At 40.2% G+C, this 24,532-nt stretch overlaps 1 protein-coding gene across 1 annotated transcript in view; it reads left to right on the plus strand.

The window, feature by feature from the left end:
• The window catches only part of PAPPA2 (pappalysin 2), a 118,565-nt gene that overhangs the window by 72,282 nt on the left and 21,751 nt on the right, over positions 1-24,532 (plus strand). The window contains exons 13-17 of the mRNA XM_075833075.1: positions 3,178-3,373; positions 3,645-3,783; positions 5,176-5,353; positions 11,282-11,495; positions 16,870-17,032. Coding sequence (XP_075689190.1) covers positions 3,178-3,373; positions 3,645-3,783; positions 5,176-5,353; positions 11,282-11,495; positions 16,870-17,032 — 890 coding nt within the window. The remainder of the gene's footprint in view (positions 1-3,177; positions 3,374-3,644; positions 3,784-5,175; positions 5,354-11,281; positions 11,496-16,869; positions 17,033-24,532) is intronic.

The raw sequence follows: 24,532 nt of genomic DNA on the forward strand, positions 1-24,532 counted from the left end.
ATGTCTTGAGGACTTTTTTAAAAGGGTATTCCAAACTAAGACATTTATGGCATATCAACAGGATACGCCATAAATATCTGATAGATGCAGGTCCTAGCTCTAGAACCTATATCGAGAACAGGGATCACCTCGTCCCTGTTTTGCCTGGTGTGACAGCCGCAAGCTACAGATTCAAGGCAGGGACTAGTAGAGAGGAGGCTGCACATGCTCTATCTATTCTGTTGTATGGAAGTTACGGAAACAGCCTCGCAGTGTAACTCTACACCAGACCCTGCCTGGAAGCTGCGGCCAGCGGCTGCTGCAGCAGGTGGTACCGGACCAGAGCTGGTACCCGCAACTATCAGACATTATGGCATATCCTGTGGATATCCCATAAATGTCTAAGTTCGAAATACCCTTTTAATGTTACACTGGTAATTTAATTAGTTTCACTAAATTAATAAATAACATTTGTGTTTTTTCTATGGGAAATCCTCAGATTAGACTAGACCTGATGGGGCTCCTTGTTTGGAAAGATTGTTCTAAATTAATATCTTCTCTCTGTCTTATTACAGCTGATGATGCCACTTACTTTGATTATGGGCAGTGGCGTACCTACCATAGAGGTAGATGCCGCCACTCCTATGGGGCGAGAGGGAGGGAACCCACATTTTCGCTTGAAGACACATTTGCATTTACCTGCAGATGCCACTAGGAGGCGCTCACTGCATACAGATTTATACAGCTACCATTGAAAACTAGCTGTACAAATCCATATGCAGTTAGCTCCGCTAGTTAGAAAAAAGGGTCTGTTTTGTTTACAGAAACAGCACCACACCATACAGCATGTCCGCTGGCTTTTTGGCATTGCAGCTCACCCTATTCAAGTGAATCAAACTGAGCTAGAGCCAGCGGAAATGTTTCTGGTAAAAAACATTTTGGTCAATTCTTGGACAACTTTAATAAAGGTGTAATGCATTTGGTGGAACTTTTAGTAGGGAATTATGCTTATTCTGAGTTTTGCTTTGTTGTTGATTTCTATGTATGCCCCTGCCATACAGATTGGCGGTACCCCTCCCAACAAGCTTTTAAGATTTCTGGGCATGCTGCGACTTATACTGTCTATTGCTTACTAAATAGCAAATTGTTCTTTTCATGCGGATCTCTTATAAAGTGCATTTTTTATATCTCCTGTGTACAACAAGAGGTTAATAGTTCCAGTGCAGTTAAATGGTTTTCCTAATTGCTGACATGTTTAGCAGATAAGGTCAGAAATATCATCTCAGTTCTGTTATTCTCTTACCTGTCACATATAGTCTTTGCTTACCGTTCTTTATGAGTAATTATTTGTCATTTTTGCCTCTTGATATCACTGTGTCTTACATTACAGAAATGAAATCAATGTCATGAGATTACGCAATAAATCATATTGTATTCATTGAACAGATGACATAACTTTAGCATGCACTTGATTTACCAAAATACAAAACTAGAAATACAGACTCTTAGACGAATTAGACGAAATGCATGTTACCGTCGAATAAAGTAAAGGACCTTTTACCTGGGCCAATGATCGACAAACAATCGTATGGTTTATGCAGCAATAAATATAGTTGTCGGCAGCACATCTCTACGTGTAAACAGGGGATGTGCTGCCAACATGATGGAAATGTATGGACCGATCGCTCATCCCCATACATAACCAATCATTGCTCCTGCTGTCTCATTGATCGGCGCTCGTGCTGACGGCCCATATTGGCCAGTGTAAAACGACCTTAAAAAGTGCTCGATGAGGATGATAATTTATGTAGGAAAAGCTTGTCCTAGTATATTTATTTGACTTGTTCTGGGACAGGTACAAATTTGTCAATTTTTAGATAGGAGTTGTTTTGCTGGTAAAACATTGAATTCCTTAAATCCTGCTTGATAGTCCAGAAAGTCTGATAACCCAGCACTTTTCACCATGAAACTGCAATATAATATTGAATTTCATAAAACCAGAAGCCGAAGATTGAGCAGAGACAACTAATTATTAAAAACCTCTGATTAAAAAATTTGCTGTAATTAATAAAAAACACGGGGGCATTACCATGGAATGATATCAGGAAAATGGGGGTGACATCTTCTCGCCAATGAGTATTATACAAAATAAAGGAACCTGTTTGATCCTGAAACACATTGTGATGAATATATAAAAAAATGTTTAATCGAGAGAAGCTTCCTCTCTGTGTTTCTTCCATTTTAAGTGGTCAGCACTGAGGACTGTTAATCTACTCATTGAGTTAATAGAGGGGGAGCCTCTCTTGGTCTGGGTGGAGAGTTGTTACAGGAGCGTCTCTCACTCTGGAGGACCTGTCCTGTCCTGCATTAAACAGACAACCCATTGATTTGAATGGGCACTGTGTAATGCTTAATTTTCCCTGTGGTGGCGCTGCAGGGAAACTGAACACTTACTGCCAGGATTTCCCACAGATTACAGATGATCGCCGGTGTTGCCAGTAGGGGACAAACTTTCTGATCAGCGTACTGTCAGAGGATACTTATAAACTGTAGGCATTGACCAAAGTGGAGAACCCTTTTAAATAACCTGTAATGCTGGTGCTGACATCTTTCTGTACCATTGTATTGGTTATTTAAAACTACATTGAGGATCAAATGAGGAGAGAACATGGAAAAATTTAACTGATTACAGGAGTTATAAAAGTAATAGCAATTCGAAGACAAGTCTGTATTATTTTCATTGTGTATATTCTCGGAAAATGATCACTCAAAGCACTTGCAAAGCACTTCCCAGAGGTGGGGAATGGGAGTGAATGCACTGCAGGTATACAAAAGTGCTCATATAACATCATCAGAACAAAAGTATACGCTCTGCGTGGAGGCCTTATTTCTGCTGCTGTAAAATGACCCTTCAGAATCAGAGGTCACCTGCACAAGAAAATAACAAACGTTTGCCTTTAAATTTGCTTTCTACATCAAAAATAATAACTTGCAAGGCAAACGCTTCAATTATACGTATTCTGTATTTAATGCTTTTCATATTTTTGCCATTGATAACAACATTATTCTCAGCATTACAGATCCCGATCCTTTCTCCATTTAAATATAAAACCCCAGCATGTATATTCCGGCACTTTGATATCCTCATATCCCATAGAACAACCAGCTAAAGCCGTTATCACTTCTGTGTTTTCCTAGGAACCCACCAACTTTTATGTCAGAATAATCCTGTGTTCTTGAGATGTCCCAAAAGTCCATTGTACAGAGCGGTGTCTCTCACATTGACATTCTCCTCCCCACTCATTGGGGTTCATGGAGTGGCACTTAGGTCCCCAGTTAGCATCAGCGACTCATCTATGGGGGGAAATCAGCATCCCATTGGAAAGAATTGCAGGTAATTGTTGAATTGCTATAATGTGTATATATAAGACTCTATTCACATTAGTATCGCGGCTTCCGTTCTTAGAGGAGCCATGACAGCTATACTGAGTCCTATGTTGAAGTAGACCTACTATTGCTGACAGATCTCATTGACTTGTAATGGGGTCCGCCAAGTTTCCATCTGGGTTCCGGTATTTTTGGCGGCCAGATTAGATATAGAATAGTTATTTATTTGGAAATGGTACCTTAGTCATGTCATTTATGGTGTCCATTTAATTCACTAGCTCATGCCCTGCTCTGCATGTGGTACATGGGACGACCCATTGTTCCACAGATCTGGATGGAGAAACCTTGTGTTTGGTGACATGTCATGAGGGCTACGTTCTCCATACAGTCAGTAAGACCGGACATAACATCTTACAGGTAAGAAAGAACCTCAGGTAAGAATCATCTACAAAATGGAGAATTGCAGTTAGGCAGAAGATCTAGATTAAATTCCCTTGTGTCCTTTTAAAATATAGGGGATAATGCGTTTCTCTTATTAAGATACTGAATTATCAGACGCTGATGTTACAGGGGAGGGTCAGCCTCTGTTCCCAAATAATACTTCCTGCCCATGAACTTTGACAGCTCCATTTGATCATAGGGATACTGGGACTCATAGCAGTCAATCAAAATTCAACTTTGTTGAATCCAATGATTTTGTAATCCAATGTCCCTACAGTGCTATGAAAAAAAGTATATTATTATTTCTGATGTCCTATTATAGCATACAGTATGTAATGCAAGGGGTGCAGGGACAGTACCTAATAAATGCAGTTCAGCAAACAGGGGTGAGCTAAAATTCTGCACCAGCAAATACCGATATTCTGGGGGGTAGTTAGTTTTTTATCACGTAGGTAATATGAGTGTTTGTTCCTTAAAGGGGTATTGCCAACTATGATATTTATGGCATATCCACATATCTAGAACGGGGCACCCTGACCCCCCAAACTACCTTCTGTCGCTGGGCTCCAGCTACTGAATTACGAGGTAGCCGGCCTTTCCGGTAAAGGCTGAGCACATTTAGCTGGGCTGTTTCCAGAACTCACAAATAAGTGAATGGGAGTTATGGAAACAGCATACGGTTTTATAGATCTGTAACTAGACTTTTAACGCGTTAAACTCATTGTGAGAAAAAACTGTAACTTGACTTTTTCAATGGTTTTCAATGGCTTAAGTGATAAGTTCTCATGCTACAGCAAGTTATCAGAGCCGAGATAAGGATTGCTGCATCTATAGCACAGTGAGTTCTGCAAACAGCGTAGCTCAGCCAGAGCCCAGCGAGAGCGGCAGAAAGTAAGACGGGTCAAGAGGCCCCTTCTTGAGATAGGTCCCGTCTGTTGGATATGCCATAAATGTCCGAGATGAGAATACTCATTAAAATGCATTTATAATTCAAATTCTGTGTCAAGTTTTAGGGTGCCCATACAGATAGCCGCTGTGCTGCATTAGTATGCCACGCAGCCGAGATCCACGTGGCAAAACGCATGGTTTCAGAACATGAAAGCCTTGAGATTATTTTGGTCTCCACTGCTATTTGTATAAAATTTGCCACTGCCAGCTGCATGGCCCCAAGCTGCTTTGTATGCTACCCTGATAGTTATGCCCATGCAAGCACACTATAAACATTTCAGGTCTGTTTGATGTCAGAGTTGATGCCAAGGAATTATACTTTAGATTTACAATGGGTATAGATGATTGTTATCATAATTCTGTTTTCATGATTACTATACTTATCTTTACTTAAGCGTTATGTTATTTTAATATTTATAGCAGGGTGCTTCTTTAAAGTGCTTGGCCGGGCACTGGAACCTAAGTGTAACGTGTGAGTTTTTGGATTGTGGACCTCCTCCTCCATCACTGGTATTCCATGCTAGTTTCTTCTGTCCAGACGGAATGGGTCTAGGAAACCGTTGCTTCTTCACTTGTCTTCATCCTGCCAAGTTCCGAGGTACATATCTACAGCTTCAATGAAATTGTATTTCTAATCAGATGGTCATTCCAGTAATCATTTATTGGGTTGATATTGTAAATCAGACAGTTATGCAACTAATATCGTTCCAGAAATTGTTTTCACCTTGTAGCTAAATAAAATCTTGCTACTCCACATAATGAGATTTGTCCCTCTCATCAGTGTCACACATGCAGTGATATCGCTGACTACATTGGAAAAACCTTTGTACAGTTCTGGTGATGATGGATCTCAAGAGTTTGATTTTTGCTAGGAACTGATACTTTTAGCCGGAATGTAATGAATGGGAACTCGGCAGTTTTCGTCATTCCCGTAGAATTTTAATAGAGCGGCCGCTCCACTCAATGTCCACCTTTCTGCAGTAGAGCAGTGAGGAGAAACCAGAGTTCGCACGATTGGTGGGGGTTCCAGCGATGGGGCCCCTATTGATCAGAAAATGATCACCGTGCCTGTGAATAGCTCATAATTTATGATTCTGGAAAAAACTCCTTAAGACTGGCGTTCACACGTCAGTTTCTTAATATTAAGAGCACTGGAATAAAATGCGCCTAATTTCGAATCTCTGGATGTCCGTGAGCCAAAAAAGGCAATCTACTTTTTAAGTGTGGCAGAGGCAACATAAAAAAGTTACAAACAATTGCACAAATATGACATGGGCTACAATTCGCGACTTTTTTACGCCATAATATTGGCGTATAATCATTAATATATTCCCCTTATGTGTTAACCAACCTATATAGGGTCTACTCGGAAAATGACAGATAGTCACAGGTAGCAATACTACAAGAAGTTTCTACTCTAGCTCTACCTTGCATCCAGAGTAGTATAATGGCAGGGCCAGATCTCTCTTTAGGACAAGGACACCAATACCCATAGGCAGAGGAATCTTGTTAGCACAATCATTTGTAGCTCTGTTATTTATACCCTGTGTGGCCCTAAAATTTGCTCCCTGTATTGCCCTGGTATTTGCACCCTGTATGGGTCTGTTATTTGCACTTTGTGTAACCTTGAAGCACCTGGACCCGATGCAAGATCTGTAACAGGGTTCTTATCCACCATGTGCCATTTATAATGCTGTTGCCTTCTCTTGGCAGAGGGGCCTTTGGGCCCTTTTTAGGCACCATCGCCTAGGTCTTACTCCTACCTCTGTACGAGTAACTTGTTAGATAGACTAGTTAAAAGCTTGTCAGAAAGAATCATAAAAATGTCAATAAGAAAATTTAATTTAAGATTTCATAGATACTTCAGGTTATATGGTTGGGTTTCCACGTCGCACCTGCACCTTGTTACAATTCATCCAGTGTTATACAGAATCTGCTATCATGTTCTTGGGTTGAACTACTGGGTTATATGTCGGGTCTGATGCCAACCAGACCAAAAGCCCATACCTATTAATGCACCATTTTGCATTCAAAGTACTAAACATATAAACATACTGTATGAATAACAGATCCATCAACAGCAGCTTTTCCATGGTTTCTAAATATCAGCAGGACACTTTTTCTTAACCATAGAAAGAATAGAAAACAACCAAAATAATGAAGATACATTACAAATGTGCTGGATTTACATATGGTGTTTTATATTGTATTCAATATTAATAGAAGGTTATATGGTTGGGTTTCCACGTCGCACCTGCACCTTGTTACAATTCATCCAGTGTTATACAGAATCTGCTATCATGTTCTTGGGTTGAACTACTGGGTTATATTTTGGGTCTGATGCCAACCAGACCAAAAGCCCATACCTATCAATGCACCATTTTGCATTCAAAGTACTAAACATATAAACATACTGTATGAATAACAGATCCATCAACAGCAGCTTTTCCATGGTTTCTAAATATCAGCAGGACACTTTTTCTAAACCATAGAAAGAATAGAAAACAACCAAAATAATGAAGATAAATTACAAATGTGCTGGATTTACATATGGTGTTTTATATTGTATTCAATATTAATAGAAGGTGGAGCATCAATTTTTTTAAAGAGGTCATATAAGTTGAACTGACCTGAATAGCGCTGTCTCCCTGATTCCAGCGTGTTTTTTTTCCCTGGACCACCCTGTTCCAGAGATACAGCCCACTGTTGTGTTCCTTCTATGCTAATTTACTGTAGTTAGCCAACAGGGCGTGAACTACCCTCAAGCTGCCTTGTGCTGATTGGTCAGCATCAGAGGCAGGGAAGTTAGCACCACCCCATTGGCTAACTACAGCAAATTAGGATGTAGGCAGCCAACAAAACAGTGGTTCATATCTCTGGAACGGGGGGTCCAAGAAAAAAAGAAAATCTGGGAGACAGCGCTATTCAGGTCAGTTAACCAGTTCAACTTATATGACCTTGTGACAGGTCCTCTTTATGTGTTCTGTTCATTTGTACATTCATTTCTGACTCCACCACACCAGTGTTACTTTGAAAAATAATATTTACAAAAGCTACAGCTCCGGGGCCATTGAATGTAATTTGGAGCAGTGAGGTTGCAGCACCATTTTGCAGCCTGTAGATGGTACTTTTGTTATTAGTGTGTAAAAATATTTGATTACTTTTTGAAAAATATCTCCAGTGACAGTAATGGAATGCAGCATCTACTATATGTTATGACAGTGTACTGTATTTAATCAGTGACATTTCTGCAAAACAATGGCAATTTATTTTACGACTTTCAAAACAAGCATTATCCACCCTGGAGTTCTTGCCTGGTAATGATCACAAAGATCGCCGTTACACAAGTGACATTATATTTAAGGATAATTTCCTGTAGCCTCCAGGATCACGAAATGCTGGTATACTTATTTTAATGTAACTTACATAAAAATATAATTGCTTACCTGCTTCTTCTAGAATCATGGTTTAGAAAAAGATCCAAGACACATCTGCTACCTGATTCATATCGGGTCTCCGGGGTCTTCTGCACCTCTTCTATAGTGTATACAGCACTACTGCTCTAAACAATCATCAATTATTTGTTTCTCATGGAAATTTAAAAAAACATTCGTTATATAATACAAACTACATCCTTTTCTTTATGGAAAATGAATTAATGGAAAACTCAATCGTAAGTGAAGAAGGTTTCATTGACCTCTGAACTTCCATGTTTGAGATTAATTGGAGGTTTCTCCTCTGATGATTCCTTCTTGCCTGATGTAATTTGCTTTTTTATGGACGACCTCTTCAAACTTCAGTGGTGTGTGCAGGACTTTCTTGTGGAGGTTGCTATTCATAGATTGGCAGGGCAAGGAAGAAATTCAGCAAAGTCCTAGAAGCCTGTCCACTTTCTCTGGCTTGGCGCACCTGAAACCGAGCAAGATGAGATGCTAGACAGCACATGCAGCCAATCACAACATAGCCTGCATTAGTCATTACTGCCACCTGTTTGGTGCCAGTTAAAGGGAATGTGTCATCAGATAATGACTTATTGTTTAAAGCAAGTTTTTATGCTAAACATATATATTTTTTCAAAAAGAATCCTAAAATCTTCCAGTTTCCACTCTGGCTACTGAGCCTCATAATAGACTGATCCTTCCTGTTCTGTAGAGATCACTTCTCAGCCGTCATCTCATTATCATTACAGGCAGAATTACAATGACGTGTAACACCTATATATAGATAACACAAGATCCACCATTGACAATAAGTGATGGACATCTCCCTCCTCCCCCTCCCTGCACAATAACCTCTACACAGGTCACAGAGCACGCCTAGAAAACTCTCCCATAGAAATCAATGGGTTCCCTCCTGTTTACAGGATTCTATGGTCCATGTGGCTTCTGTAAAGCATATCTCTAAATGCTCTTAATAGCAGCTCAAGCAAGATGGCTGCTCCCATAATCATGTACAAAAAGTAGAATACAAAAAGTCTGCAATCAGAAAATGAAAAATAAATACAGATTAGATAAAAAAAGATTATGTTTCACTATCTGTTTTTTTTATTAGTAAAAAAAAAAATCTAGGTGAAACATTCCCTTTAAAATTGTTTGTGCCCTGTAAAAAGTATTCACAGTTTGTTTGTAACTTGCCTATGTATGACTGTCAATGACCATTGGAAACCACTTGTTATATTGAGTCTTCCTTCTTTGGTCTCAAACTATATCTATCCAGGGATTTTAACACTGGCGAACCAACTTGCCCCAAAGTCCAGCAGAGTAGCAAGACTCAAACCAAATTGCCATTCCTTTATACAAGGAGGTAAAAAATGTAGCAGGAAATAAAGAGATGGACACTTTATGGGATGATGTTGTCTGTACTAACAAAAAGTAATATTGGGCCGTATAAACGAGTTCCGATCAACGATCGTTGATCGGTGCTCGTTTGATCCTTTCACACGGAGCAATAATTGCTTATGTATGGGGATGAGCGCTCGTTACTCGTTACTCTCATCGCTCGTCCCCATAAATTTTCATCATGTCGGCAGTGCATCTCCCTGTATACACAGGGAGATGTGCTGCCGACAACGATAATATTTAATTCTGCATAAAAAACAGATCAGCCAATAAATGAGAATTTTGTCGTTCATCGACTGATCGTTGACCTGATTACACATATCAACATTCGGGAACGAGCGTTCATATGAACGCTCGTTTGCCCGATCACTGGCCCATGCAATAGGACCTTAAGGGTCCTCTTAATCTTCAGTTGATTAATGGAATTTTCTTTTCATGCTTTATATAGTTTTTTTTGTATATTAGTTATTCATAATAATATATATGAAGAAATTGAAGTTTGAGCTATAGGATGTATGCCAGATAGGTCACCTGAATGTGCAAATCGAAACTTGTAAAATGAGAAAATAATAATATTTCATTTCTATTAGTACCTCTTATATCATTAATAATATTTACAGACATACCAACTATTACTAAATTCTAGTGCTTAAACTTACTGAGGGGAAGATTACAGATATCTAAACATTATCATTTCTATAGGCTCAGTGCCAAATGTTTTCTGTTCTATTAAAGAAAACAACATACAAAAATAACATATTCTCAGCAATTTAACGTGTTACTATAGATACCTGAATAATGTAAGTATGCAGAAATATATTCAGTCCACTAGAGAAATGTAGATACTTATACATTTGTATATGTATCTTATAGGCACTGGGCATGAATAAATCCTAAAGTATCATCGTTCATTATCTATGGGTCATCATGGTGTCTCAGTGGTTAACACTGTTGCTTTGAAGGTCTGGAGCAGGATAACATCTGCTTAGATTCTGCATGTTCTTGCCCTATTTATATGGGTTTTCTCTAGATACTCCAGATTCCTCCCATACTCCATTATAATTGACCCCATATATGAATTAATACATTCTCTGTGAAACACTACAGAATAGGTTAAAATGGCTATAAAAATAGAAAATTACTAAATGACACCTGATTCTACATATTTTATTTGTGAAAAGAAGAAATTGGATCTTTAGCAGTAAGGAATGCAAAAACAGATACAAAAAATTCTTAACAAATGCAATTAACTGCTTTTTATTTAAGACCCTCATCTATTATTAGCTAAAACAGCTATAAAGAGTATCCCTCTGTTGGGAGGACCTGGCATGTGCATTACATGGACAGCCGATTGATTTAACGGAAAATGCTTAATTTCCCTTGTGGTGGCGCTGCAGGGGAACTGAACACTTGCTGTCGGGTTCCCCACATATTGGGTCCCAGCAGCAAGGCACCCCGTGATCAGCTTATCTTTGGAGGACTCCTCTAACATAAAGGGATTGTCCAAAGCAGACAATCCCTTTAAGGCTTAAGGAATACAAGGGCCACCATCCCTCTATGTCTGCTTCATGATAAAACACCAGAGCCTGACTTTTATTTTAAGAAAATCAAACTTTTGTATATTACATTATGTAACACTTATAAATATTGGTTGAACTAAAAGTTGATTTCTCTTCCCTGGGTTGAAGGCATGAGCCAGTTAGTGACGTGCATGTGGGATGGCCATTGGTCTCTTCCTGAAGGATATTGCAAGATTGAGTGTGATGGTCCACCAGCCATAGCCAATGCCAGACTACTCACTCCACGCTGCAATCTGGATAACCATGACGTGGGGTCAACGTGCAGGTACAGATGTAAGCTGGGCTATCACGTAGCAGAAGTTTCAGAAAGACGGCCAAGAAGGTTTGTGATAAAAAAAATAATCTTATAATTTAGTAATTTTTTGCATTTGTACTGTACTGTATTTGCAAAATGTAACATTTATATTACTGTAACAATTATGAAATTATATTCTTATCCTAAATGCTTCTCACCTTCAGCTGTCACATCTACACTCCTCATAAAAGTAACAGTTCCCGGTTACTTCTCATCTGTACCACCAACTGTTAGATCTCATGACTGAGAACACATTAACACGTACAGGATGAACATTTCTAAATCAGATGTTTTACCCATTCCCTCTATAGACTATGGAAATAATTCATCATGCCACCCACCTCTCAAGCCCACATATGTATGTGTAATTTTTTGCTCTCTATTGTCACATTTGCAAAATGTATAACTTTCTAGGTACATTCAAAGCACAAAACTAAAACAATATAGTTTCCCCACTTCCTATCCCACAATAGCTACTGGAACTTTATTATGCAATACTTTTCTATAACCACTAGGGGCTTAGTCACCTACTGATATCCAACAAGGTCAAGTTAGACTAGATTAAAGGATTGTGAAAAGACTATGAAATCCGCACAGAAATGAACTGAATAATTTATTGACTGACATACAACACCCCTATGTGGCTATAATAAATGCCCAAAGGGGTGATGACAAAGTTTTACCACAAATGCTATTATCAGATTCACTCTCTTTAGCTATGGGCAGTTGCACACTTAGAGAAAAGGGGACCCCATAACACAGATAAAAATGAGGCCCCTTTTAGGATCTGATTGACAACCCCAAACTAACCCACTGTGATAGGAAGTCCTGTTGCCCCATCCAATTTTAATGACCTTTGCCCTTCCTTGCCTGCTAACATTACAACACCTGTAGATGTCCCTGTGCAGGTTCTCACCACCTACTAAAATAGGGACAAGTCAAACCTGGAATAGGCCCCCTCTCTCCAGGGGTCCATTGCTACACATGGACTCAGGGCCGATTCTAGCTTTTCTGCTGCCTGAGGCGAAGATTGAAACGGAGCCCCCAGATCTTGATTGACATCCCCATGGCTGTTCTACATCACTAGCAGCCTCACAAAAAAATCATTCTACCCATTATCTCGCTGCAGATTACTACAGTACTGATTAGAGGCAGAATAAACATTTACATTAAGTGACTCACAGGTGACATCTCCATCCGATCCAGACCTCTATGATGTATTCTCCCTGCCACAGCTCATTTCTGCAGTTTTCCGCTTAGCTGTCTTCAGCTTCTCATTTTTCAAACATTTCTGCACCTATAAACGAAGATAAAATTCTCATAGTGCCGCACACAACACGCCTAAATATAATAGCGCCATACACTGCACCTCTAAATATAGTAGTGCCTTACACTGTGTCCCTGATTATAATAGCAACATACACTGTGTCCCTGATTATAATAGCAACATACACTGTGTCCCTGATAATAATAGCACCATACACTTTGTCCTACACACACACACACACGTACGTACGTACGTACGTACGTACGTACGTACGTACGTACGTACGCACGCACGCACGCACGCACGCACGCACGCACGCACACACACACACACACACACACACACCCTGCCCCTTGTAGATAGTGCCCCCTGTGGACAGTGCCCCCATAGAGCTCCCTGTAGACAGTGCCCCCTGTAGATCCCCCTGTAGACAGTGCCCTACATAGAGCCCCCTGTGGACAGTGCCCCACATAGAGCGCACTGTAGACAGTGCCCCACATACATAGTGTCCCCTATAGAGCCTCCTGTAGATACTGCCCCCAGAGAGCTTCCTGTAGACAGTTCCCCACGTAGTGCCCCGTGTAGACAGTGCCCCCATAGAGCTCCCTGTAGACAGTGCCCCACGTAGAGCCCCCTGTAGACAGTGCCCCACATAGAGCCCCCTGTAGACATTGCCCTACATAGAGCCCCCTGTAGACAGTGCCCTACATAGAGCCCCCTGTAGACAGTGCCCCACATAGAGCCCAATGTAGACAGTGCCCCACATACATAGTGTCCCCTATAGAGCCTCCTGTAGATACTGCCCCCATAGAGCCCCTGTAGATAGTGCACCCTGTATATAGTGCCCAACATAGATCCCCCTGTAGAGAGTAGCCTCTGTAGATAGTGCTCCACATATAGCCCCCACATATAGCCATCCCTATAGATAGTGCCCCACCTATAGCCCCCACATACAGCCCCCTGTAGATAATGCTCCACATATAGCCCCCACATACACCCCCCATAGGTAGTGCTCCACACATAGCCCCCACATACAGCCGCCCCCATAGGTAGTGCTCCACATATAGCCCCTCACACTTTTAACAGAAAAACACAAACTTTACATACTCACCTAAACCCGCTCCTGTGCTGTCCTCTACTGGTCTGCTCTCTTCTGAGCAGGTCTGCTGGGGCTGACCGAAGGCATTGCATCGTTGAAAGGTGCTGATTGGCAGGCTGCCTTGCCCTGTCTATAAACGGCGCAACCACATGATGACTTAAGACTTAAGTCATTGAAGGGCGCTGAATAGCGGGGCACGGAACGTTTAGCACTTATGCATGTAATTGTATCTGCATCCAAGAGACGCAGGTACAATTATAGTGCAGGAGGGTGTGGTGGTGACTGGTTTTTAGTGGCGCCGCCACCCCCTCAGAGAGGCAGCAGGCCACTGCCTGAGGCGAGATGCTTATCTCGTCTCATGGATGGTGCGGCCCCGCATGGCCTGCCTATATGGTACGTACGCCCTTGGTTATGGAAGCATTCCAATAAAAATCTGCATGATAGGTTGCCAGGCAGGTCTCTCAGAAAGGACGTCACTATAGACTGCTTGTGGCTAGCTTCAAAGCTGCAAGGGATTTTATATTGCTTGTAGCTCTATTTGTTATAAAAATCTGAAACAAAGACCCACATCTATTAAGCAGTGTTTGCCAGGCTTTGGTGAACACTGTGCCACTAAAATGTCACATGTGTTGCTTGCCAAATTTTTGCAAGCGGAAAAAAAAAAGGATATCACCAAAGGAGATGTAGTTTAGATCACGTTTATTATGTGGAGTAGGAGGAATTGTCGCAAATTTTTGTGCCATTCTAAGCCTGGTCATAGCAGGCATAGATTTAATTTTCTCACTGTCAGGCAGTAAAAAATATTTCAGATGTAGTAAGAGGCGCTGCGACTTTTACCAATTTTGCGAAAATCGACAGTCTCAGTAAATGTGGGTCACAGAGTTTACTTTTTAATACCTCAAGATATACAGCATGGAGTTCATATGTTCTTTTATTTGTATGGGCTTTCTCTGACTCAAACATACTGTACATATTGTTCTTGTAGCTTAGTTGGCTCCCATAAGTGAGTCCTTGTACACCAGCAGATTTTCACCAGCACATTTCAAGCGGGTGCCAATCGATGATGCAGCACATTGATCGTCTCTTGTTTAGTTCCATTAACATGGAGCAACAATTCTACTGTAAGTGGACGAACGAGACTGCATCACTGTCAGCAGTACATACCTTGCCTACACAAGATTTTTACTGCCGCATAAAATATGCAATAAGCCAACAAACGAGCGTCCCTTTTTCGGATCATTGGCCAGTGTGAAAGCACCTTTATAGTGGCTGTCTCCAGGTAAAAGTTACCTCTACTAATGGGTGATGCAGTTGAATCTCCACAATTTTGTGCAGATATGGTGGGATCCCAAACGGTATTGTAAAAAGGCTGAAGGTGTGTAAAGATATATGCCACCGTCACCCCCCCCAAAGGAAAAGATTGCTGTTGGTCCCCTATTGTGAAGTATATTATATATACACATACTGTTATGTTAATATTACTATGTTATTTTTTGTCTACCAAGTTTCCCATGCCACCTTCCATAAAATATACCTATTGTATAATAAGAACGGCGGTCCTTCCAGTAATAGATATAATAAAAACTTTATTTGCACAATTACAATACAAAAGGTAAAAATCCATAGTGAGTAGAGTCCTGGGAGTTACTTTCTACATTCTGTATTTTTGTGTTGTATTGTGGTCGGATAAAGTCTATTTATATTTATTACTGAAAGGCGTATGATGCTCATCATTGTTTTCTATGATGTTAGTAGTAGAATAATGGCTGCCTTAATGTAGATTTTGGAAAGCATTTTCAGCAGTAGCTGGTGTAGATAAGAGGAAAGTAAGTAAACATTTCCCAATGGTGTCCAAATATACCCACGGGAATTCTCCATCATTCTACATATTCAATTTAGTGTAGTAAACCCTCAACATCTTAATGGCCTGAGGTCTCTAGATTTTGAGATCTCAGGGGGTCTCAATGTCTGCTTCTTCTCAATCATGACACATACATGACTTATTAGTCACCCACATCTTATGCTTGAGAGCAAGCATGTCAAGAAAACCCCTGCATCTCCACATTCGGTGATCCTTGGTAAATAAGCGGTGGGAGTCGGAAGTGTTAGATCGCTCCGATCTAAGAAACAGGAATCACAGACTGCTCCAGAAATGGAGACTAAATATTGTATGTAACTTCTTCATGTAAAATAGTTAGATCAATGTAATTATTGTCCAAAATATTTAGGAAATAATGAACCATGGATTTGTTTGATCTTTTTCCAGCAATACAATCTACTATAGGTCTAGAGAAAGTTAAACAGGTCATACACATTAGATAAAAGAGGGATCTGCCAGCAATCAAATCTGTATACAGGCAGTCCGACTGTATTGTGATGTCTGGTACAGTTGGAAAAAAGGATCGTCATGTTGGATTTCAAAATGGCTGAACCTATGTTCTCCCCAGGAGATAAGCGTAGCCAGAGGTGTCAGTCTGTCTGTAGCTTATCTCTCCTGGGGCAGGTAGCTGTTGACTGACAGCTCAGGTGTATGGGCAGCAATATAAAGGGGTTTTACCGTTGGATCTACTTTAATAGATTATACAATCACATTGTAAACTATTCTCTAATATGCATCTGTTACAAAAAAAAATAAAAAAATGGCATTGGAGCTAAATAGAATTTTTTTATTATTGTACACTAGAGATGAGCAAATAGATTATACACGAACATGGCCACTGATGGTGGGCATGTGACCAGGCGCGTCCATCATCGGCCTCTATTGCCGTGCCACATAATGCTATTTCTCACACATTTGTAAAAAAAATATAAATTGACCAACCCGAAAGGGGTTGGATACAGTCCTAGAAGTCAATGTCAGACACCAGTTTTCAGGGCAATCGTCTCAATTAGGATTCGCAGCAAATTTATTCAGACAGGATTGAATCTGACGGACGATATGGTCGAATCGGACCCAAAATAAATTTTGGCAAATTCGCTCATCTCAAATGTACACATCTATTAAACTTTGGATTCTTTTCTTATTTGATTTGCAGGAAGTTCCTGAAAATACACTGTCGGCAGACAGGACTATGGGCAACTGGCCGATGTATTCCTATTACGTGTGAACCATTGCCTCTCATCCTCCGGGGAATGTACAACTGTACCCGCGGTGTGGAGGTGGACAGCAAGTGTACACTGCACTGCAGATCTTATACAGTATGATTCACGGGATTTTCTTCTACTACGTTTTTTATTTTCTATATGCCGAAGCAGCGTGTTTCTGCTTTGTGTGGCAGTAATGTAAATTTACAATTGTAGTTTATTAACATCTTAGCGAAATTAATGATTTGCATATGATAACTAACAATTAATTTAGCATGGTACTGATTTTAATAAGCTTCTATCTTCTCCAAGTCGCATATGCTAATACTTGATGATTATATTCACAGTCTCTATGCCACTGATTTAGGCAGAACAAAGATACACCCACATGGCATCTCATTGGCATACACATACTCTCACTACAAAGTGCCTGAAAATGAATGTTCAAGCATGAATACACATATTATGCCATAAGACTGGTTATACAATTGTATTTTTGAACATATTTTGAATAATTGTAAGTTTAATGCTCCTGAACAGGAAAATATTAGGTAACTAGTAAAACAATTCAGATTAAAAATTGTAACAGGGTTTACTTCGAAGCATACCAACACCACAGCCAGATTCTAGTATGAACAAACAGGAAAATTATACAGGGCCTACACAATTTAGGGGCCACTAGCACATGTAATCCTCTATAAGCCTTACTGTCTGACAGCTTGTTGCACACTTACATGGTACCACTTGCTGTATTATTTGGCTTGCGTGGCTCTAACATATATGCACTGTATGGCAGTATTATCTATACACTATATGGCTACGTGGGCAGTATTGTGGCAGTATAATTCCCCATTTAAATACCCTATTATTGCATTTATCTTTTATAGTGAGGGGCATCTCTCAAACATTTGACAGTTAAAATCTTTATATGGATCTGTTCACATCTCGTTTTTGCTTTCCGTCAAAAGTATAAACGTCAGGCGTTGCCATAGAGAATGAATGGACCGGCAGTGCGCATGATCGACCTGCCGCTCGGTTCAAACTTGGGGTTCGGACAACTTCGGGCTCCCTGTTCTGGTAAACGGTGGGGGTCCGAGCTGTCGGCCACCCACAGATCAGCAAGTTACCCCTTACCCTACTGATAGGGAGTAACTTGTTGTAACCGGAATACCCCTTTAACATTAAGATTTTGCTTGGGAGCCCCTGTTCTTGGAAGTGTTGACCACTTAAGACCAAAGCACCTTTATTGTGTAGACGATACAAGAGTTGTGCCTATTACGCAACTAATCCAGGTGAGCAGAGGGGCTTCTACCATTATTGAAATAAAGGGGTTGTCCAGGCACGGGACGGTTTTTAAAATTAATGTTCCATTCACTTGAATAGGAGCAGAGCTGCAGTTACCCAGCACGGCCGCTATACTGTGACCAGAGTCTCTTGCTTCCGACACCGACCACTGCATAACATTCAGGGAACATCTGATCAGTGCGGGGTCCAGGGGTCGGACCCCCGCCGATCATTTACTGTTGACCTATCCTATGTAAAATGGCCCTGTACCCGGGCTACGCTTATATTCCTATGTAGTGCTCTGCTTCTTTCTTTAAGTCCCAGTTTTAGTTTTTCTATTCTAGGGCATCCAACAAAGAAACAGACGAGCAAGTGCTCCTATAGCAACTACGATTTTGGATTGGGCAGCAACCTAAATGTGCGCTCCGTATATTAACTGAGCATCGCCCTCTCAAGCAGGCAGCATCAAACCATCAATTAATATACAGGGAATGCCTTTTTTTTGCGACATCTTGAATAGGAATTGTCCTGGCGACAGATTTCTCTTAACTTCCAAATTCATATTCTGCTTACCTGACAAAAATCACAATTTTAAATAATGTTGGATCAGTTTTCATCGATTTGTTGGATTATATCCATCTACTTTGGTACTGCGGATTTATAAATGATAAAAGTGAAATGTATTGGATAAGGAAAAGTTTTGCAATGTTTTAATATGCTTTGTGAATAGATTTCTCATAGGTTTTTTTGTTGTTTTTTTGGTACTGTCCTTTATTGAAATGTCAAGATTTTAGAAAACAATTTGTAAAAGAAAAAAAGTTATACATTGACTTCATAATAAGGACAATCCTTAAAGGGACATGATCATCAATTTCTGGCCTATACTGAGAACCTTTTGTTTCATTGTATTGCAACAGTAATGAAATTTCCTACAGGAATTCATATAAATAACGATACACAATTCCGTTTGCAACTAAGCATAAAATAGGTTTTTAAGATATCTGTTTGTAGTAATTGCATGGAAATTATTGTTGTTTGCGTTTAAATGCTGAAAATCTGTCCTGGTCATGTGTTGGTCACAAAGGGGCACGGATGTAAGGCCAGTTTCACACGAGTGTAGCATAGGGACCTATGATGCTACCCACCGTTCTGTCATTTGGGACTTGTGGCCAAAATACTGGCACGGAGGTGTGAAACTGACCTAATTACATTTGCAGGTTTTGTTTAGGCTTTTTTATGTAGTTTTTGAAGGCAAGCCAAGAGTGGATACAAATAAGAGAGGAAGTAGTATCGGCCTTTATATTTGCTCTCTCTTTATGAACCACACCTGGTTTTGGCTTCCAAAACTGCATAAAAAAACATGAACAAACATGAACAAAACCTGCAAGTGTGAATACAGCTTAAGGGCTTGTTTACACGAGCGTGTTATTCGTCCGTGCAACGCACGTGATTTTCACGCGTGTCGTACGGACATATATATGGGGCCGTGCAGACAGTCCGTGAATTTTGTGCAACGTGAGTCCGTTGCAAAAAACTCACGACCTGTTCTATATTTGTGCGCTGTTCGCGCATCACGCACCCATTGAAGTCAATGGGTGCGTGAAAACCACGCATGTCACACGGAAGCACTTCCGTGTGAACAGCGTGATTCGCGCAACAGCAGTGAAAAGGATGAATGAAAACAGAAAAGCACCACGTGCTTTTCTGTTTACAAACATCCAAACGGAGTGTCATAATGATGGCGGCTGCGCGAAAATCACGCAGACGAGCATCATATGGTGATGACACATGGAGCTGTTAAGTGCCTTTTGCGCACGCAAAACGGCGCGTTTTTTGCGTGTGCAAAACGCACACGCTCGTGTAAATCAGGCCTTACTGTAACAAGCTATGACAGATAATTACATGACTAAAACAGGTTCTCATCCTTTAGAATTAAAAAATGAAGGTTTCTATTCAATTACTACAAACGGTAGAAGGTAAAATGCAGGAATGCAACTGGCGCTACCACCATCGTGTAGATGAATAAATGGACATTTATTCAAACATACAATGGTGTCAAGGCTGGTCGGACATCTAAATCAGGTAAATATAAAAATAATAGCTTTGTATTTAAACCACAGATCCGACAGTAAACCGGAAATTACATATTTTCGTTTGTAACAGTCAAATGTAACAAATAGTTTCATATAGATTATATAAATACATATGCTAAACAAAACATCACATCAAATAAAATAAAATGAAATGAAATAAAATAAAAAAATATAATGAAATAATAATCACATTACAAGTATAGCAAGTGCATAGGAGGAACGGGATATAGGATGTCATGTATCGCTCCATCTATAAACACATACATACATATTAACCATATATAAAAAGCCTGTCTTAAAACATTAAAATGTATGTATACACTTTATACACTCAAATATATCACCTAATTGTGAAGTGCTCTGATTTATATATCCTATATTATTGTACTCTGGTGTTCTTCATCGTTTCGTTAAAGGGAATGTGACGTTTAGTTAAACAATTAGTGTATAGGTGATTAAACATTTTTCTAATTTTTTTAATTTTTTTCACGAGTCAGGAAATATTATAAATTAGATTCTAATTTATAATATTTCCCAGTGCTGGTCACTAGATGGAGCAATTCCCAAAATTGCAGCATTGCATGTGGTAAAGCAACCACATTGGTTTATGCTGCAAAATTTGAGAAAACTCACTCGCTCTAGTGAGCTCTCAGAATCCCCCCACCTTTATCCTGGCTAGTGCCGGGAGAAACGAGGGGATTGAACGGTCAAACCTCCTACACTGTGTGTCGCCATTTTTTGAGCTAACACACAGTGTAGTAGGTTTACATACACTAGTAAACACACAGTAAAACACTTACATACACAGAAATAACTTACCTGCTCCAGTCGCCGCCGCTCCCTCCGGTCCGTCCGCTCCGTCTGCTACCGCCGCTCCAAGTGCACAAGTCCGGAAGCCGCGACCGGAAGTAGTAATCTTACTGTCCGGCCGCGACTTCCGGTCTACAGGAAAATGGCGCCGGACGGCGCACAGTTCAACTTGGACTGTGTGGGAGCGGCGCATGCGCCGTTCCCACACAGACGTCGTACAGCATAGTGGATGGAACGGGCCCCGTTCGCAATCACTATGGGACTGTAGCTGCCGTATTCCATGTCTGTATGTGTCGTTAATCGACACATACAGAAATGGAAAAAAAAATGGCAGCCCCCATAGGGAAGAAAAAGTGAAAAAATAAAAAAAAGTAAAACACAAACACACAAATAAATATAAAAGTTTTTAATAAAACACTAAAATCAAACTGATGTAAAAATACAAGTTTATGGTGACGAGAGGAGGGAGCAGAGAGAGAGAGAGAGAGAGAGAGAAAGAGAAAGACTCCGGCATGCTGCCAATACAAGTCTATGGAGAGGGGAGGATGGAGAAGTGAGACAAAAAAAAAAAAAGACACAGATATGCTGCCCATTAAAGTCTAAGGAGAGGGGAGGGGGAGCAGGAGCAGAGTAAGAAATATAGAGACAGATGTGCTGTAGCTTCCTGTTAAGTGTTACTCTCTCACTCCAGTGCTGGATTCTCAGCTGCACTGCTCATTACTGCTGTATAAGAAATATATATATATATATATATATATATATATATATATATATATATATATATGTTTGTGTGTGATAGATAGAGATGGGAGAGCAAGATTCTCCTCTTCTATGTGTGCAGTGTATAGAAGACTTGATAGCCGTTATTCCTCGCCTACTAGATCAGAAACAACTGCGAATTAGAGATAGATCCTGCAGAGGGGAAACTGCTAAAAAGATGCCAGATGCAAATCATATAATGTCCAGAAATAGTGTTATTCCTTGTGTACACACATATGACAGCTTTTTCTGAAAAGTCACCTGAAAAGTTAGGTAAAAGTTAAACATGATACAGATGTAGTAGAGCTGAATATGTCAATTGGCATGACAACTGGTTCCATAAGTTATCACAGTTTTCAAATGAAATCGGTTCATCTGCTATATCTATATACATATCTGGAAATGCTTATGGGATTTCCAGGAGTCATGTCTAACCTTGAAGTTTAGTGTCAGATGCGTGTAGTACAGCTCATCTTTAATGTTATCCTTTTGCTGAGAAAACAGCTTAGCTCTAATACATTGACACTATAACCCCACCACGCAGCTAACTTAATATTCTCTGCCCTCTCTCTCTCTCGAGTAGTTTACGTTAAATAGGGATGAGTTCTATGGCCCCTGGGTTTTGCAATTCTGCAGGTGCAGAAAATAGAATAATACAAAATGTATTATTTTCCCAAATTGCTCATCCAGCACAAAATATAACTTTTTTCTTATTTGGAAAAGTATATTTTGATGGAGTCTTCCATGTACAGCAAAATTTAAAAATAGCAGTGGCAAAAATGCAAGAGTGATATTCTCGTGCTCGGGTAATAAAACTAATTTTGATTGTGTGCAGATATAGTCACTTTTCATTTTAACAGTGAAACATAATTAACACCTAATTAAGTTGATTATCTGTGACAGTGATGAGAGTGCTGGAATAAATTTGTTTTTCACACCTTTGCTAGAAGTGCTTAGTTCACAATGTGCTGAACGAGAATTTTAATTGAACTTTGTGTCCCTTGTCTGTTTTAAAACGATCAGTCATTTAAATCTTTTAAATTGGATTACAAGAGGTACAGATTCACAAAAGAAAGTCTAGCACACCATTCAGCATATGGACCTTCCTTTTTTCATCAACTCGCAAAAGCGCCTAGACTTCAGATCTTCTTCCCTTTATTCTTTCATTAAAGTAGTAGTCCACCTTCCAATGACCTTCAGTATTAGCTGGTATATGCACTACTGCAACTTCTGCTGAATGCATTACATTACATTGCGCTGGTTTCCTTCAATGTTTGTTGAATGAGTCTGTACCTTAGGCAGAAATAATTACTTTCTAAGCTCAAAGTAGATTTTGGGTTACAATGATATCCTTTGTAAAATGGGCCATACGTATAAGTAGAACTGTTAACTATATGACATATTCATCCTTCAACACTGTTTTGCTTTTAAAATTTGAATAAGTTCAAATTTCTGCGCTGTTTAATTTTTTAATATATCTTTATACAAATCTGAGCTCCGATTTTTTTTAATGCAGAGCTTCAAGTCCCCTGCATAGATATAGAGTCAAATGCTAAAATTCTTGCTGCCTGCATCCACCACTAGGGGGAGCTTAGGAACTTACTGCATGCTGTTTTATTATTGAGTTGAATGTTGCGTGCAGTAAGCCTCTAAGCTCCCTCTAGGGGTGGATACAGGCAGAACAAAGTTTTATTATTTACTTCTATAGGGAAAGCTTATCAACCTATCTACGCTGGTTTTCTGTCGTGGAAAAGTCGCAAAAAGGCCCCAAAGTAGCAATTACTGTTAAGAATTGCTACATCTGGGCCTTTTCCACTGCCCTCACAACTTTTTAGAAAAGGAGCGTAGTTTATAAGGGGCTGGGTCATCGTAGCCCATCTAATTTATTATAATTTACGCTATTAAACTAGCATAAAGTATAGCGGAAATGTATGCCGGTTCCTAGCTGGTATAGATTTAACTCTATTGGGCATAGAAAGCTAAATGACAGTGCCATGTTCCCGTACCTTGCCACCCCGACGATCAGACAACCCCCCATCAGATTATCCCCCTAATCGGACAATAAAAAAAATAAATGTATACTCACCTCACTCCTCCACTTCTTCCCTCCAAATCCCCTCAAGCTCCCACAGAATGCCGCAGGTCATACAAGGCAGTAACACTGGGCAGCGTCAGGACATGGTATGTGACGCAGCACTCAGGATGTTTAGCACTAATTCGCATATGAGGCCCCGGTGCTACTCGGCCTCAGGACCTTGTATTAGCTGTGGCCGGTAGTAAGAACCTAAAGGGACCCAGTGGGGAGGAGTGGTGAGGTGCATATACATCTTATGTCCGATAGGAGGGGAGGGGAATGGATGGCGCATGGCAGTTAGACAATTCCATATATGAATCTGACAGAAAAAGGACTTGTGGCATGCTCCATTGAATGCTATATTACGGAGGTATTCTCCACAAGAAGTAACATGGCAGCACACATGGGGCACCTATGACTTTGTACTGTGCAGCTGCAGGGTATATATTATTCCATATAAATCATCCTAAAAATAACCATTAAAGGGGTTTTCCCTGAATGGACAACTATCACCTATCCACAAAATAAGTGATAATTGCCTGATTGCTATGGGACCCCCACCAATCATGAGAATGTGGGTCCCAAACTCCCTGT

This window comes from Rhinoderma darwinii, chromosome 7 (genome assembly GCF_050947455.1).
Source record: "Rhinoderma darwinii isolate aRhiDar2 chromosome 7, aRhiDar2.hap1, whole genome shotgun sequence".
NCBI lineage: Eukaryota > Metazoa > Chordata > Amphibia > Anura > Rhinodermatidae > Rhinoderma > Rhinoderma darwinii.